The 12,587-nt window shown below is 38.8% G+C and overlaps 1 protein-coding gene across 1 annotated transcript in view; it reads right to left on the reverse strand.

Moving 5' to 3' along the window:
- Positions 1 to 12,587, reverse strand: part of usp43a (ubiquitin specific peptidase 43a) — a 67,342-nt gene that overhangs the window by 15,222 nt on the left and 39,533 nt on the right. The window contains exons 5-9 of the mRNA XM_079554320.1: positions 9,911 to 10,046; positions 8,705 to 8,849; positions 4,634 to 4,799; positions 3,377 to 3,488; positions 1,389 to 1,492 (exon numbers count right to left, since the gene is read on the reverse strand). Coding sequence (XP_079410446.1) covers positions 1,389 to 1,492; positions 3,377 to 3,488; positions 4,634 to 4,799; positions 8,705 to 8,849; positions 9,911 to 10,046 — 663 coding nt within the window. The remainder of the gene's footprint in view (positions 1 to 1,388; positions 1,493 to 3,376; positions 3,489 to 4,633; positions 4,800 to 8,704; positions 8,850 to 9,910; positions 10,047 to 12,587) is intronic.

Genomic DNA, 12,587 nt, shown 5'->3' on the forward strand with positions numbered 1-12,587 from the left:
TCCTGAGCAAATACCTAACTGCTTACACAACACACTGATTAGTAGCAAGACCCATGCAGGCATATTTTAACCCACGTTCAAAACTAATGAATATATGTATAATACAAATTTGTCTTGATGTTGTTGATGGAAATAACTATGTCTATCAGGAGAACACAGAAGCAATAAACCCTCACTTTGATGTGGTTTTACTCAGAGTTTTTAATGCCTGTTTTCATTGTAATGTTATATTAATAGGAAGTGGAGGACAATCAGGGGTCCTTGGGATATTTTCTAAAACTGAAGTAAATTTACAAAAGTTTACCACAGCCTTGTGCTACCACCTTCACACTTAATGCAAGACACACAGGACAAAAGCTGAAATGAATTCCTCGCTGATCTTTCCAGATTAACATGAGGCCGCCACTACCTCAGTGTGTGTGGAATACATTACACTGTGTGGACACTTGGTGAATCTTAAAACAGATTAAAACACAACAAAGTGACACTTAAAGTCGCCAATGACAGAGAGCCTGGGGCAGTAGGAAGACGTATTCTACATATCTATGAGATTATCAAAAGTTAATGCATCATTTACTGTGAAAAAAGAAAGCAATTGCCTTGTTCCAAATGCTCATGTGTTCATAGGTACAGAAAAAAAGGTTCAAGATGGAGTTTCTTTCATTTTTATATTGAAGTACAAAACATTTTCCTGCATCATTAACTTGTATGACTGATTATTGGACCCATCTCACTCAACGGCTTGAGTTCAATAACAGTTAAGTTTTATTTTTTTACATAGTACATGGATTGTCAGTCTCATATTGCAATGATCTCCAAATGCAATGAAGATAGTGAATATTGATTTTATTGACCTTTAGGATCACTGTATTTAAACCAACACACCCATAAAGTGCTTGGATTAGAGTCTAGTCTAGAGAGTATGCTCTAATCACTGGACTAACAGCGACGCCCTCACTGGGACTCTGAAGATCCGGTCCCAAGTGTGTAAAGAGCAGCATGTAGACAAACAAGTAAAAAGACACAGGAAAATATAGCAGATACCAGAGTTGTCAGAGTGAAGATTGTGAAGCACTTATGGTCAGCGCAAAGGTCCAGAGCAATAAAGAGGGTGGAAAAAAGGTAAAAACAAGATGTTGTGTAAGAGGAAAAAAAAAAAAAGTAAAAACAAGAATCAACATTGAGGAGTCAAATAAAAAGATTCAGCATAAAAGTGAGGTGGAAGTCACTTTCCTGAACAAGACAAAATGGATGTGTTTATATAAAATTAATTGAAATCATGACCACTTCACCTCAGCTATGCTTCTTTTATCAATAGACAAAAACCTTCCCTTGACATGAAGTTCATTTGCTTTTAATCAAACTCATGTACTTTGTTTAAGTGCTACCTGTCAATGGCTGGATGGAACAGTGGCTTGTTGTCCTGCGGTGAAAGGTAGCTATACGATGCAGATCCACCCACAACTCTGATCTTAAACAGGACCCCAGCATTCTGCAAAATAAAAGAGCGTCAGAGCAAAAACTGCTTCCTGTAGAAAGAGTCAAAGGTCCACTCAACACCTCACAGTAAATACACGTCAACACAAAAGAAGAACAAAACAAAAATGATTACGATACTATGAAATTCTATTATTAAAATAATTATGAGCAGTAACCAATATCTCAGTGGCCAAACTGTTGCCCACAGACCTGGAGTTTGGCGGTTTGATTCTCATTCAGACCAGTGAACAAACGGTCATTGTGACCATGGACAAAACCCTCTATGTGACACTCCACCTTTCTGAAGGACACATGATGGGTAACAAGAAATGTATTGACTAAATTTTGGAGGCATGGCAAAATTTTTATTATAATTATAATATTATAATTATTATATTATATTACTAAGCCAATCAGGAAAACAATTAAATGTGCTTTGTGTTTTTAAAAAAAACTAACTCTGATCAGATTTATTGATACTTGATGTATTTCACCCTTACCAATTGGAGAATTCAAACCATGCAATCATTTATTATACTCAGTATATCCTTCAGCCTTGATTGAACCCTTACACTCTGACAATTTACGATTTATGTAGACAAATCGCCTGGCGCCCCCTGCTGGTGAGATTGATATTAGTTAACGGCAAACTAGCTTCATCTTCAGTCCAGGTGCGCTGGAAGCATCAAGTTTTAAAGAAAAAAAAAATTGTTTCATGCGAGTCAGTTTAAGTGACATAGTAACAATAAAAACACAAGCACTGGCAACAAGAAGTACAGTTACAGTTTCCACTTAGGGTACTTGATTAAGTACCACTCAAAAAGTACATCTGTAAAGGTTCTTCCGTGACAGACACACACAGTAGGCCTACTATTTGTTTTATTAGAAAGCCTGCAGTCACATAATCTCTTGATGATGAAATTTGTAGTGAGCTGAAATAACCACACGATGGCGATCGTGTGTTTCTTGGCATGCGTGAGTTTATAGCTATGCTTTAATAAAAGTAACAAATGACCATAGCGAGACACAAATGGCCAAATATGGATCCTTGTATTTAGTTTCTGGGCATCTGAACAGTATTCTGATAATGCTCTTATATATTATCGATCAATTAGGGCAACTAAATCATAACAAATTAAAACACTCAAGAGGCAAGATGAGGACCCCTCAAATATGGAAGTAACAATTGTGTGTTGCTCTCAGCACTTAAATGTTCAGAATGGAGGGGGAAAGATGGCACCTGTTGAATGTTATGAGAAGAAGCTGTCTGTGCAATCATGTTTTTTTATTATGTTTTTATTAGGATTATAACTCCATCAACTTCACTGTGGCCAATAGACGAAAATCGCTCTATAAATGTGTTTTATATATATATGAAAGTATTGAGGACAGATTAAATGACAAACAACAGTTTAAAATAATGCTTTGGTCCTTTAGGCACAAGTGAGAAGACTGAAATATGAACTCAGAGATTCAGAACATGTTTGTTGAGGTCTAAAGTTAAACTGTTAGAGCCATGAGGGTTTTTAAGACTTTTTTTAAAAGTTTTTTTTTAAGACGTTTTTGTTTGCAAAAGACAATCAAAAACAAAGACAGCGTCCCCCTTGATTACAAAGTCCATAGAGTGCAATTTTAAACCCTAAAAAGTCATAAATTAAACAAATGTTGTGGACTAATTTTCCACAGCTTGCCTTTGAAGAAGAGTTTCACGCACACTAAATATTTAATTAAACCTCATAACACCAGCTGAATGTAAGTGACCCATTTTTACTTTAGATTTATCTTTGCTGTCTTCTGCTATGTCACCGTGGCGCCCTGATCTAAAGAGCAGGAAGCGTCTGGGGAGGTGGATAAAGTGGGTGACATTTTGGAGGGTCCTGGTGGGTGCTGGCATTACCTGCGCCTGCGATCCGTTCAGCATCAGATAATAGAGCTTGCTCAGGATGCTCTGCTGCAGCTGCTCCCACGAGATGCCTCTGTCCTCCCGCATAAGGAACGGAGGGCCGAACCTGTGGGAAAGATCACCACACATAAAGGTATTGGAGCAGAAAAGACATTCCAAAAACTAGGAACCTGCATTCTGGTTTTATTTGCTTTAGCTTTAACACGCCTGCACCCAAACACTGAAATCATGGCGTTATTGTAAGTTACGCTATAATGACCAGATCAAACTGACTGACGGATCAAGTGTGGGGTATTGGGGTAATGTCGGATCTTAAGGGAGTTATTTTTTGCTGAGGCTCAGGGAGGGACACCTGTGGAGACGCTCTCATGTTTGTTGTTATCCTGAGGCACGCAGCTCCATGAGTTGTAAATGTCAAACTGTGACATTCAAAACAACACTTTTTCCACTATGGTCAACTCTCAGCCACTGTATAATGAACACATTGACGCTTCAAACAAGTGTCGTCTACGTCGGACCCTTTGTGAAATAATGACAGGGTCCAGTTCAGTGGAGGCCGACATAGGCCCGGGGGCCAAAGCTTAGAACAGAGCTGAGAATGACCACTACAATTTGCTGCTGTATTGTTGTTGTTGTTGTTTATATGCACATTAGCCTATTTGTGATTTTGTATTTGTTTGACAATCCCAAAACTGCAACTGACCCGACCCCTCAGGTGGATGAATAGTTTTGAAATAAGAATATAAATCCTTTTGCAAACTCATCAATGAATAATGCCCACAGATTCATATTGCTTGACATGCTTCTTCGTCTTCTTCAAAGGGCTTTTCAGAAAACCATTATTCACACTCAAATGAGTTAAGCTACTTCTGTTTCCACAGTTTCTGGTGTGCTCCATGAAGTGTCTTGCCCAATGACACAACCACTGCATGGCCTGGGTAAAACTGGAATAATTGTATCCTGCATGTAAACAGAATACTGTTTTATTTGGCTGCACTGATTTGCATTGTTGTCTTGAAAACCTCAAAGCTTTGCATGTCTCAAGTTGTAATTTCACAAGCATTACTCATTTTGAATAAAATGCAAATGTATTTCAAACCTGATGTGATCAGTTTCTACAAAGGCAACTCAAAGCAAAGCCTGTACGAGGCCTCATAAAAAAAAACTGCCCGAGACGAAAGAACATGTGCCAGACGTTTGGAGGCGAGACAGACAGAAGTCACTGCAGCGCACAGAGACGTGTGAGCTCACCTGACAGCCTGCTGTCCAGATCCAGCTGTGTTACAGATCAGCAGAAGGACTTTACTGGAGGAGCTGTGGTTTAGGTATTCAGAGGACACCGCTCCAGAAGACGGCATTCGCTGTACATCGGAACCGGAGGAGGTGTAAGGAGAGGAGGGGAGGCTGTGGTGGTACCCTGGAGAAACCACGAGAAAAATAATCAGTATACTAAAGCAACAAAAAGCATCAAAATATTTATCAATGGCTTTCTATCTATCTTATCTTTTCTACAAATGGCAGCAAATCACATTTAATGCTTTTTAATGCCATCTTAGTGCCTAAGTACTAATTTATGGTCTTGGCATGTTTAATTACATTCGCAATTATTCAATCAAACTGAGCTAAAAAGTGTGTAAAATTCTAAATTCAATCTGAAAGTTGAATTTGTTTTCGACCATAGTTTTTGTGTTTTTGACCGATCTGAGCGGTGTACTGCAGTGTGGATACTTATTTGCACTGAGGGGGGAAAAAAGTGGTCATTTACTGTTTGCCTATTATTAATGCATAAAAAAAGAGCAAGCCGTGCGTAAATTTAACAGGGCAGAGAGGAAGCCGTCTACATACTGATCAGGAACAACAAACCCTCTGTGGCCCATATCAAACGAGTGACCCCTGTCAGCGCCAAGCAGCCACCTGACTAAAAATACCCAGGAGGCATTGGGAAAACGACCAAGGTCTAAGCAGCAAATGGATGGAAAAAATAGAAGAACAAAAGCCCCAGACATGGCCCGAGCACCTGAGCTTCCTGCCAAAAGCTCAGAGACACAGATTAGTTAAACGACTGGAGAGGAGGGACACACCTGATGCTAAGGCTTTGAGTACCAAAAACAACACGCTGCTCCAGTAGGATTTCCTTCTCCTTTCTTCTATAATGTTTCCCAAAATTCATCGGAGCCTCGTAGTCCTCTGCTATTTGTCTCGCTCATGGTCAGAATTTTAATGAGTTCTGAGCCCAGTGTCTGCAGATGAACTAGTTGTCGTAAAAATAAATAACCACTTTGGCACATGAAGGTTTGCTTGACTCACTGAAATTTTAGAGGATAATTAAAACGCCCCACATAGAGCACATACTTATGCTGCAATATCTTAGAGTGATTCAGCTCGACGACAGAAAGTTAAGGTAAAATGCGCAGTGAGTCTAGTGACAATGCAGCTACACAGTATTTTCAAGGAGTGTTTCATTCATTTCTACTGGTTTAGGAGGAAAATATTGCATATATTGATCATTATATGCACTTTTTTCTGCCCTCACACTCAAGAATGCAACCTCTTTTTAGTCCAAACCAACTTTAAAAGTGAATTTGTTTCCTTGATAATCTTGCCCTATGTCTGACAACAAACCATATTTATGTAACTGGCCTGAGGATAGAACAACAGCAAGGATACAAAGCAATAGGAAACCACCTCCAACCAGGGGATCTGTCTATCACATTTCAATTGGCTCATTACTGTGCACTAATTGCACAAACAAACCCAAGTGTCTATAGTATACCATTATAGCACTTGACAATCTGCTTTATGTTTACACCTCATCAATTCGATAAACAAATGACTGCTTATTATTCATTGCTTCATTTCAATCTTGTATCGCACACACATCACGGTAAACAGATTTGACACTGGGATTCATTACCGTCGCCGTCACCGGTTATCGGGTGTAAATATAGACTTAGACTGAAAGGTGCGAACGGTACATACATTTTACCACAAAAAATTGATACAAGAAGAAAAAAAGACTTTAGAAACCAAGCTTGATGCCAGGTGGTAATGAGAAGTATCAGCAGCTTCTTGCAATTTTCACTTCGAGGACTCAGATGTTGCTAAGATCAAAAGTAAAGAGTCTGTCCTTGCAATTTTACAATAATACTACATCAGTCTTATGTAGCCCTTTTCTCAGTGTTCAAAGTCATGATTAATCAGCCTCATCATGGCTTAATTGGTTAAAAAAAAGCAACCATTCATTTCTTGTCTAATCTGAAAACTAACTAAACTCTTAAGGACCAATTTGAAAGGTTGTTTGGTGATGGAAAAAATGCATCATGACATAAACCCAGTGGTTAACAGTGAATTGCTTGGTAAAATTATTGATTATTCAATTAAAGAAACGGATGGTCCAACCGTACAATAGGCCAGAGTGGTCTATTGATGGAGCAGCCGCTGACACAGACTGAGAGCCTCGCTTCCGTCAGTCTACCCCAAGGGCGACAACAGCTGCAGTAAAAAATCCAAAATGCTGCTGCTCGAGTCCTGACCAGAACCAGGAAATACGGTCCACATTAGTCCAGTGCTCCGGTCTTTGCTCTGGCTTCCTGTCGCTCAGAGAATAGATTTCAAAATAGCTCTGCTTGTTTACAAGTCTCTTCATGGTCGGGTAACAAAGTATAAAGCTGACATGTTACAGCCGTATGAACCACCTTGGGCCGTGTGATCCTCAGGGAGGGGTCTCCTAGTGGTTCCCAGAGTCACGACTAAACACGGTGAGGCTGCGTTTCAGTTTAATGCAGCAAAAGTGTGGAACAGCCTCCTTATTTACTGCTGCCTATAGTAATTGATTGTATATTAACTAATTTTAACATAGACATATTTGTATTTTTAGATATTCTTATGAGCTGTATCGATTGAGTTGTTTTATTGTGCTTTTATTGTGTTTATGTGTTTTTGGTGTTGCTGTGAGGCACATTGAGTTGCCTTGTGCATGAAATGTGCTGTATAAATAAATTTGCACTGCCTTGCCTTACCACCACCGAGTATGGAGTGAATGAATAATGACTACAGTGCTTGTGAAGTACAATACAAGTGTAAGTCATTATTATTAGTATTGAACAGATCACTTTCAAGGCGGCGGGTTACTTTTTGTAGCCACAGTCTGTTACCTTGGGGCTGACAGAGGATAACACTGCCAGTCTGTGCCAATGCCCCCCGCGCCAACAAAACACTCACTCACCACTTTCATACAGCATGGATGAGGCGTCTTGCCAAAGGACACAATGACAGTAAGTAACAGTAACAACTCAGTTATTACATAGCTCTATAGATTTGTGTTACAAACAGCCTCGCGGTCCTTTTAAATCTATTAAAAACAGGTTATGTTGCAAATACTACTGTCCCCCATCCATCATTTCCCTGCTGTTGCTGCTGCAGTGTGTAAATTCACGCTGGGTGCCATAAAACTTGACATAAATCCCTGAGAATGAAGTTATGATCTCCTCGCTCTAATCCGCAAATTATTCTGAAGTGAGGCCATTAATCATTTGTACCAGATCGTTCACATAAAGCGAGCCGCATTTGTCAGCCACCGCTTAAGTGTGATTCATTACATTTCCATGTAAAGTCCATGACTCTCTCTCTCTTTCTCTATTTGCAAGACTTTCCAAGAAGGCTTTGCACTAACTGGACATTCCTGTGTTATTCTAATGCATGAATTACCTAGTTGTCGGTAGGTGTGTGTTTTATCTAATTGTGCTGTGAACATACAAAGCGCAACTGGATCGTTTTACGTCTTTGAAGTGACAAAAAGATCCTTGTGTTGAGAAAGTGAGCTTTATTATTTATGAGATTCTTTGTGCACAAATATGAATTATTAATGTCACTAGAGGGGCAGAAGATGACAGTAGCAGCTTCGTTAACAGATTGCTCTGGGATAAAAACTGACCATGGCTTTACTTAGGCACGGTGGTCATAACAACTTTCATAATGACTGTGTGAGGCATGAATTTTAGTCAAGAAATACTTATCCGAGAAGACACAGCTGCAGTTTAGTTGCAATTATAAACTTTGAGAACTTTTAAGAGAGCAACAATATATCCGGTGTCCAGATGTAATTTAGACAACTGCAAAAACAGGAAATGCATTTTATATTTCAGTCTTATCTCAAATGTTTATGCTCCTGAACATGTTAAAATCTGAGAATTACAGAGAATTAAAGTTTATTTATTTTCCCCCGAAACTGAGTAGCCGTATAGTAACCGCAAAGGTTTGAGCCAAGTTCACGTATCAAAAGAGTGTAGATATTTAAAACTGGTACTATGCAGCTAAGGATACCTGAGACTGACGTGGATCCAGAGCGGTTATAAATGGTTGGAGCCTGGAAGGCGTACACCACGTCACTATCAGCGATGGCCGTCAGGTCGTCGTCGTCAGAGAAGGAGCGCTGGAACCCAGTAGAGTACAGCTCAGCCAGGATCACCTGCGAAACAAAGAAGTCACAAATGAAACGGCAACAAACAAACGGCACAAAAGTGGACAAACAACTTTGGTTTACTTTAAAAATGTAACACTCTTGTAATATTTCAACAACTGGAGTCAGAGCCAGAAAATGTGTTTTGTACAGGTAACAAATGATCTTTAAATGAGACATAAACACATGAAACAATTGGCACATGCAGAGCCTTAATAACAGCAGACCATCTCATTTGTTAACACACCACAATAACAGTACATTAGTGGTTCTCATGTGTGGTATGTGTCCCGATTTCTCCAGTTTTAGACTTTACTGATTTTGATAAGTGATAACGTAATGTATGCTTTACTGATGCATTTAAGATAGGATATTGTTCTGGTTTAAAAATTACACCTACAATCGACATTTCAGATTTATCTATCTTTAGACCAGTTTAATCCTGATTTGATCTTGATCTAGGCTTAGAAAGTTCGATATTTCATCAATTAATTTGAAATAAAATACTTTAAAGCAGAACTACGTAACTCATGCCCCTAGAGGCCATAAGCGCCACTGCAGGTGCCATAGCACGTTACTGTTTTTTACTCACTAACTATCTGTGAGAGTAAATACTATGCTGACAGAAAAGACAAAGGAAGAGAGGGATGTTGTACATCCAATTACACAATGGAGATACATTTTTTTTCACTCAAACTGGGCTGTAAATACTGTTTAAGTGGTGCTAGCCCGCCGTTAGCTTTGCCCATTAGCCTGTTAGTTTCTTCTTCGTGATTCTATTAGTGTGTATTGGGGCCTCTGACCTGGTGCAGGGAAAGTTGAAATTGTTTTTTTTTTGGGTAAAGTTTTTTTTAAGTACTTATTGAGCTTAACAAGTTAGTTCTTCTGTAATAGTGCGCATATATGCATTTGAAATTGGAAATGTGTCTGAGCCAGACCTCTGTACCGTGTTCCAGTGAACAATGTAATGCTCATACTGTTCATGTCGCCCTGTTATTATATTATCAGTGGATTTACAAGCTTTTTTCCAACAAAGTTTATAATTTAATCCGGTGCGCGTGTTTTCATACCTGATCCGGTGAGATGTTGCCCTCCTCGGCCACCATACTCCTCAGGCAGGACAGTGACCCGAACAAAGGCACGGCCAGCCCCACCCGCACGTACCGCTGACCTTTTGTGTTGAAGACCAGGGTGACACACAGTGGCCTAAGAGGGATAATACAGAGTCAGGAGGTCATTTAAGGTAAGCAACGACATGGAAACGGAAGACTGTTTGCTCATTCACTGGGCTTGCCACATCTCTATCTCTCATTCTTTGGAGTCTTCAGAAAGCAATTACTCATATTGTATTCTCTGTGAATCTGGATCTCTCAGGGGGAGGCCTGAGTCACACCGACTGTTCACCTTCGTGCATTGCCCAAAGTTAGCATAGCTGCTAAGACAGGGCTTTACATATTGGCTTGGAATGTAGTAGTAGTATAAGTATTAGACTAGTAATGGAGTATTTAATTGTATACAAGCAAGTGCGGTTCAACTGATTGTGGATAAAGTATCAAAATGGATTTGGTAAGATGAGACTGAGATCCAGCGCTGAGCTTAGTGATGTGACGCCTAATAATGTGGAGCTAGTCCTCTGACAATGCGAAGGCAATGAAATCTAATTTGATGGGCATAAACAGATTTTATTTGTTGAATCTAACAGTCACATGATTATAATAATGATATTGTTTTGTCTCCCTTAAGGCGCATTATGCCAGAGTCTTGACAGCAGACTGAAGTGACATTAATATGAGGTGGTCTCAAAGTTATGTGTTGTGACATACCACATCTCAGGAAAGTTTTACAGTTATTTGAGTAGTAGAGTTGTATTAGAATTAGTTTAACAGTTAAGGGTTGCACGATTTTGAAAATAAAACTTAATTGCAATTGTTATAAGATTTGCGATTCATGCTTTTAGATTCAGTTTACAGAGCACTTGGGAAATAACTTTTTGCACTCAATGTACAGGAGAAACTCGGAAAATTTTAATATTGCTCAAAAGTTCATTTATTTCTGTAATTTAACTTAAAATGTGAAACTAATATATGATATAGACTCATTACATGCAAAGTGAGATATGTCAAGCCTTTATTTGTTATCATTTTGATGATAACAAATATTCTAATTTTAGGAGATTTTTAATTAATAACCAAAATGACAAAAACAAATAAAGGCTATACATATCTCACTTTGCATATATTAATTTCACAGTTTAAACTGAATTACAGAAATTCTAATTTTCTGAGTTTCACTTGTACTTGTACTTCATAAAACAGGCAAGGCATTTCCAAACTGGTTTAAGCTACACCTCACGTCATCTCCACATCTAACAGCGTTGACATGAATGAGACAATCGCACAGGGGATAGTGACATGCGGAGACCAATCCATCATTGTAGGTACAGAGTGCAGGGTCAAGGCTGTGCATGTAAACTAAAGCACAGTCTCAGCCCTGATAGCTCAACAGTATGTTCTGTCATGCATAATTCAGGTTAGTAATGTGTGAGCAGTGGTGACAGGGCACACAGTTCCTGTTCTGAGCAGCAGCGTTTCATGTTGTGTTAGATGCCCTAAGATGAGACGGGGATATGAGGCACGCTGGATGACACTGAAGTGGAAAAGGAAATAGCAATGACATCTTCAAAAAGCATATTTCCTCCAGGTGTTGCTTGGGAGCATGTCAGTTTATCTTCAACATAAAGCTCATGTTTTTTCACAAAAAACGGTCCTGCCTATAGAGCCAGAGAGATTATGTCAAACTGTATTTACAAACAGGCATTTGCTGCTGACTAAAAATTGTTTCGAGTGGGTCACAGTGTTGGGGGTAAAGTATTACAAAAGTAACAACACAAATATATAACTTTTTTCAGTAACTAAGGAATATAACACATTACTGAAACAAAATACGGGAATATATTAGTCAATACATTTCAAGTAACTTGAAAGTGCATTTAAATGTATGAACAAAAAAACGTTAAACTCCCACCAAATAAAATGCAGTACCAGATCAAGTTGGACAATGGTGTCCAGATCTGCCGTCTGTAGTTAACGTCATCAAAACAAAACACGAGAGAACAGGGAAGTCGAAGGAAAAGGGAATCTCTGACTGCACTTTTGCTCGGTGGCATTATTACTATTTTCAGTTTATATTGTGCCAAAAGTAACGCAAAAGTTACTCAAAGTAGTGTAACTACATTTTTGAAACAGTATTATGTAATACAAAACATATTACATTTTAAAGCTGTTATCACTAATATAGAATATATGAAAATTTTAACTAGCCCAACACTGGTTAGGTAAAATGGTCACACTTTACTTTACAGCACAGTAATTACATGAAAACAGAGAGGGAATAGAATCGAAAGTGGAGATAACAAGGACAAGTGTTTTGCAGCTCCGTTTCCATACTATTACCAACAAAATACAAGCCTTGTCTTCATACTGGGTGAGGTGTATAATTGGCCTGCACTGTGGTTAAAAAAAAAATAACTGAAGAAGGTTCTGCCGAAACGTTATTGAATAAAAATATCTTAGACATCAGCTACCTGAGTGTGCGACGCTGCTTTTATGACTTTTTAGGTTCATGATTTAACAGAGATAAAATTGTGTGTCCTGCCTCTATGTAAGTGACAAAATGATGATGTCATTACGTTTTAGATACCACACTATTAAATCCTATTACCCCGCTATTACTGTAACGCCATGTGCT

This window comes from Gobius niger (genome assembly GCF_951799975.1).
Source record: "Gobius niger genome assembly, chromosome: 3".
Classification (NCBI taxonomy): Eukaryota; Metazoa; Chordata; class Actinopteri; order Gobiiformes; family Gobiidae; genus Gobius; species Gobius niger.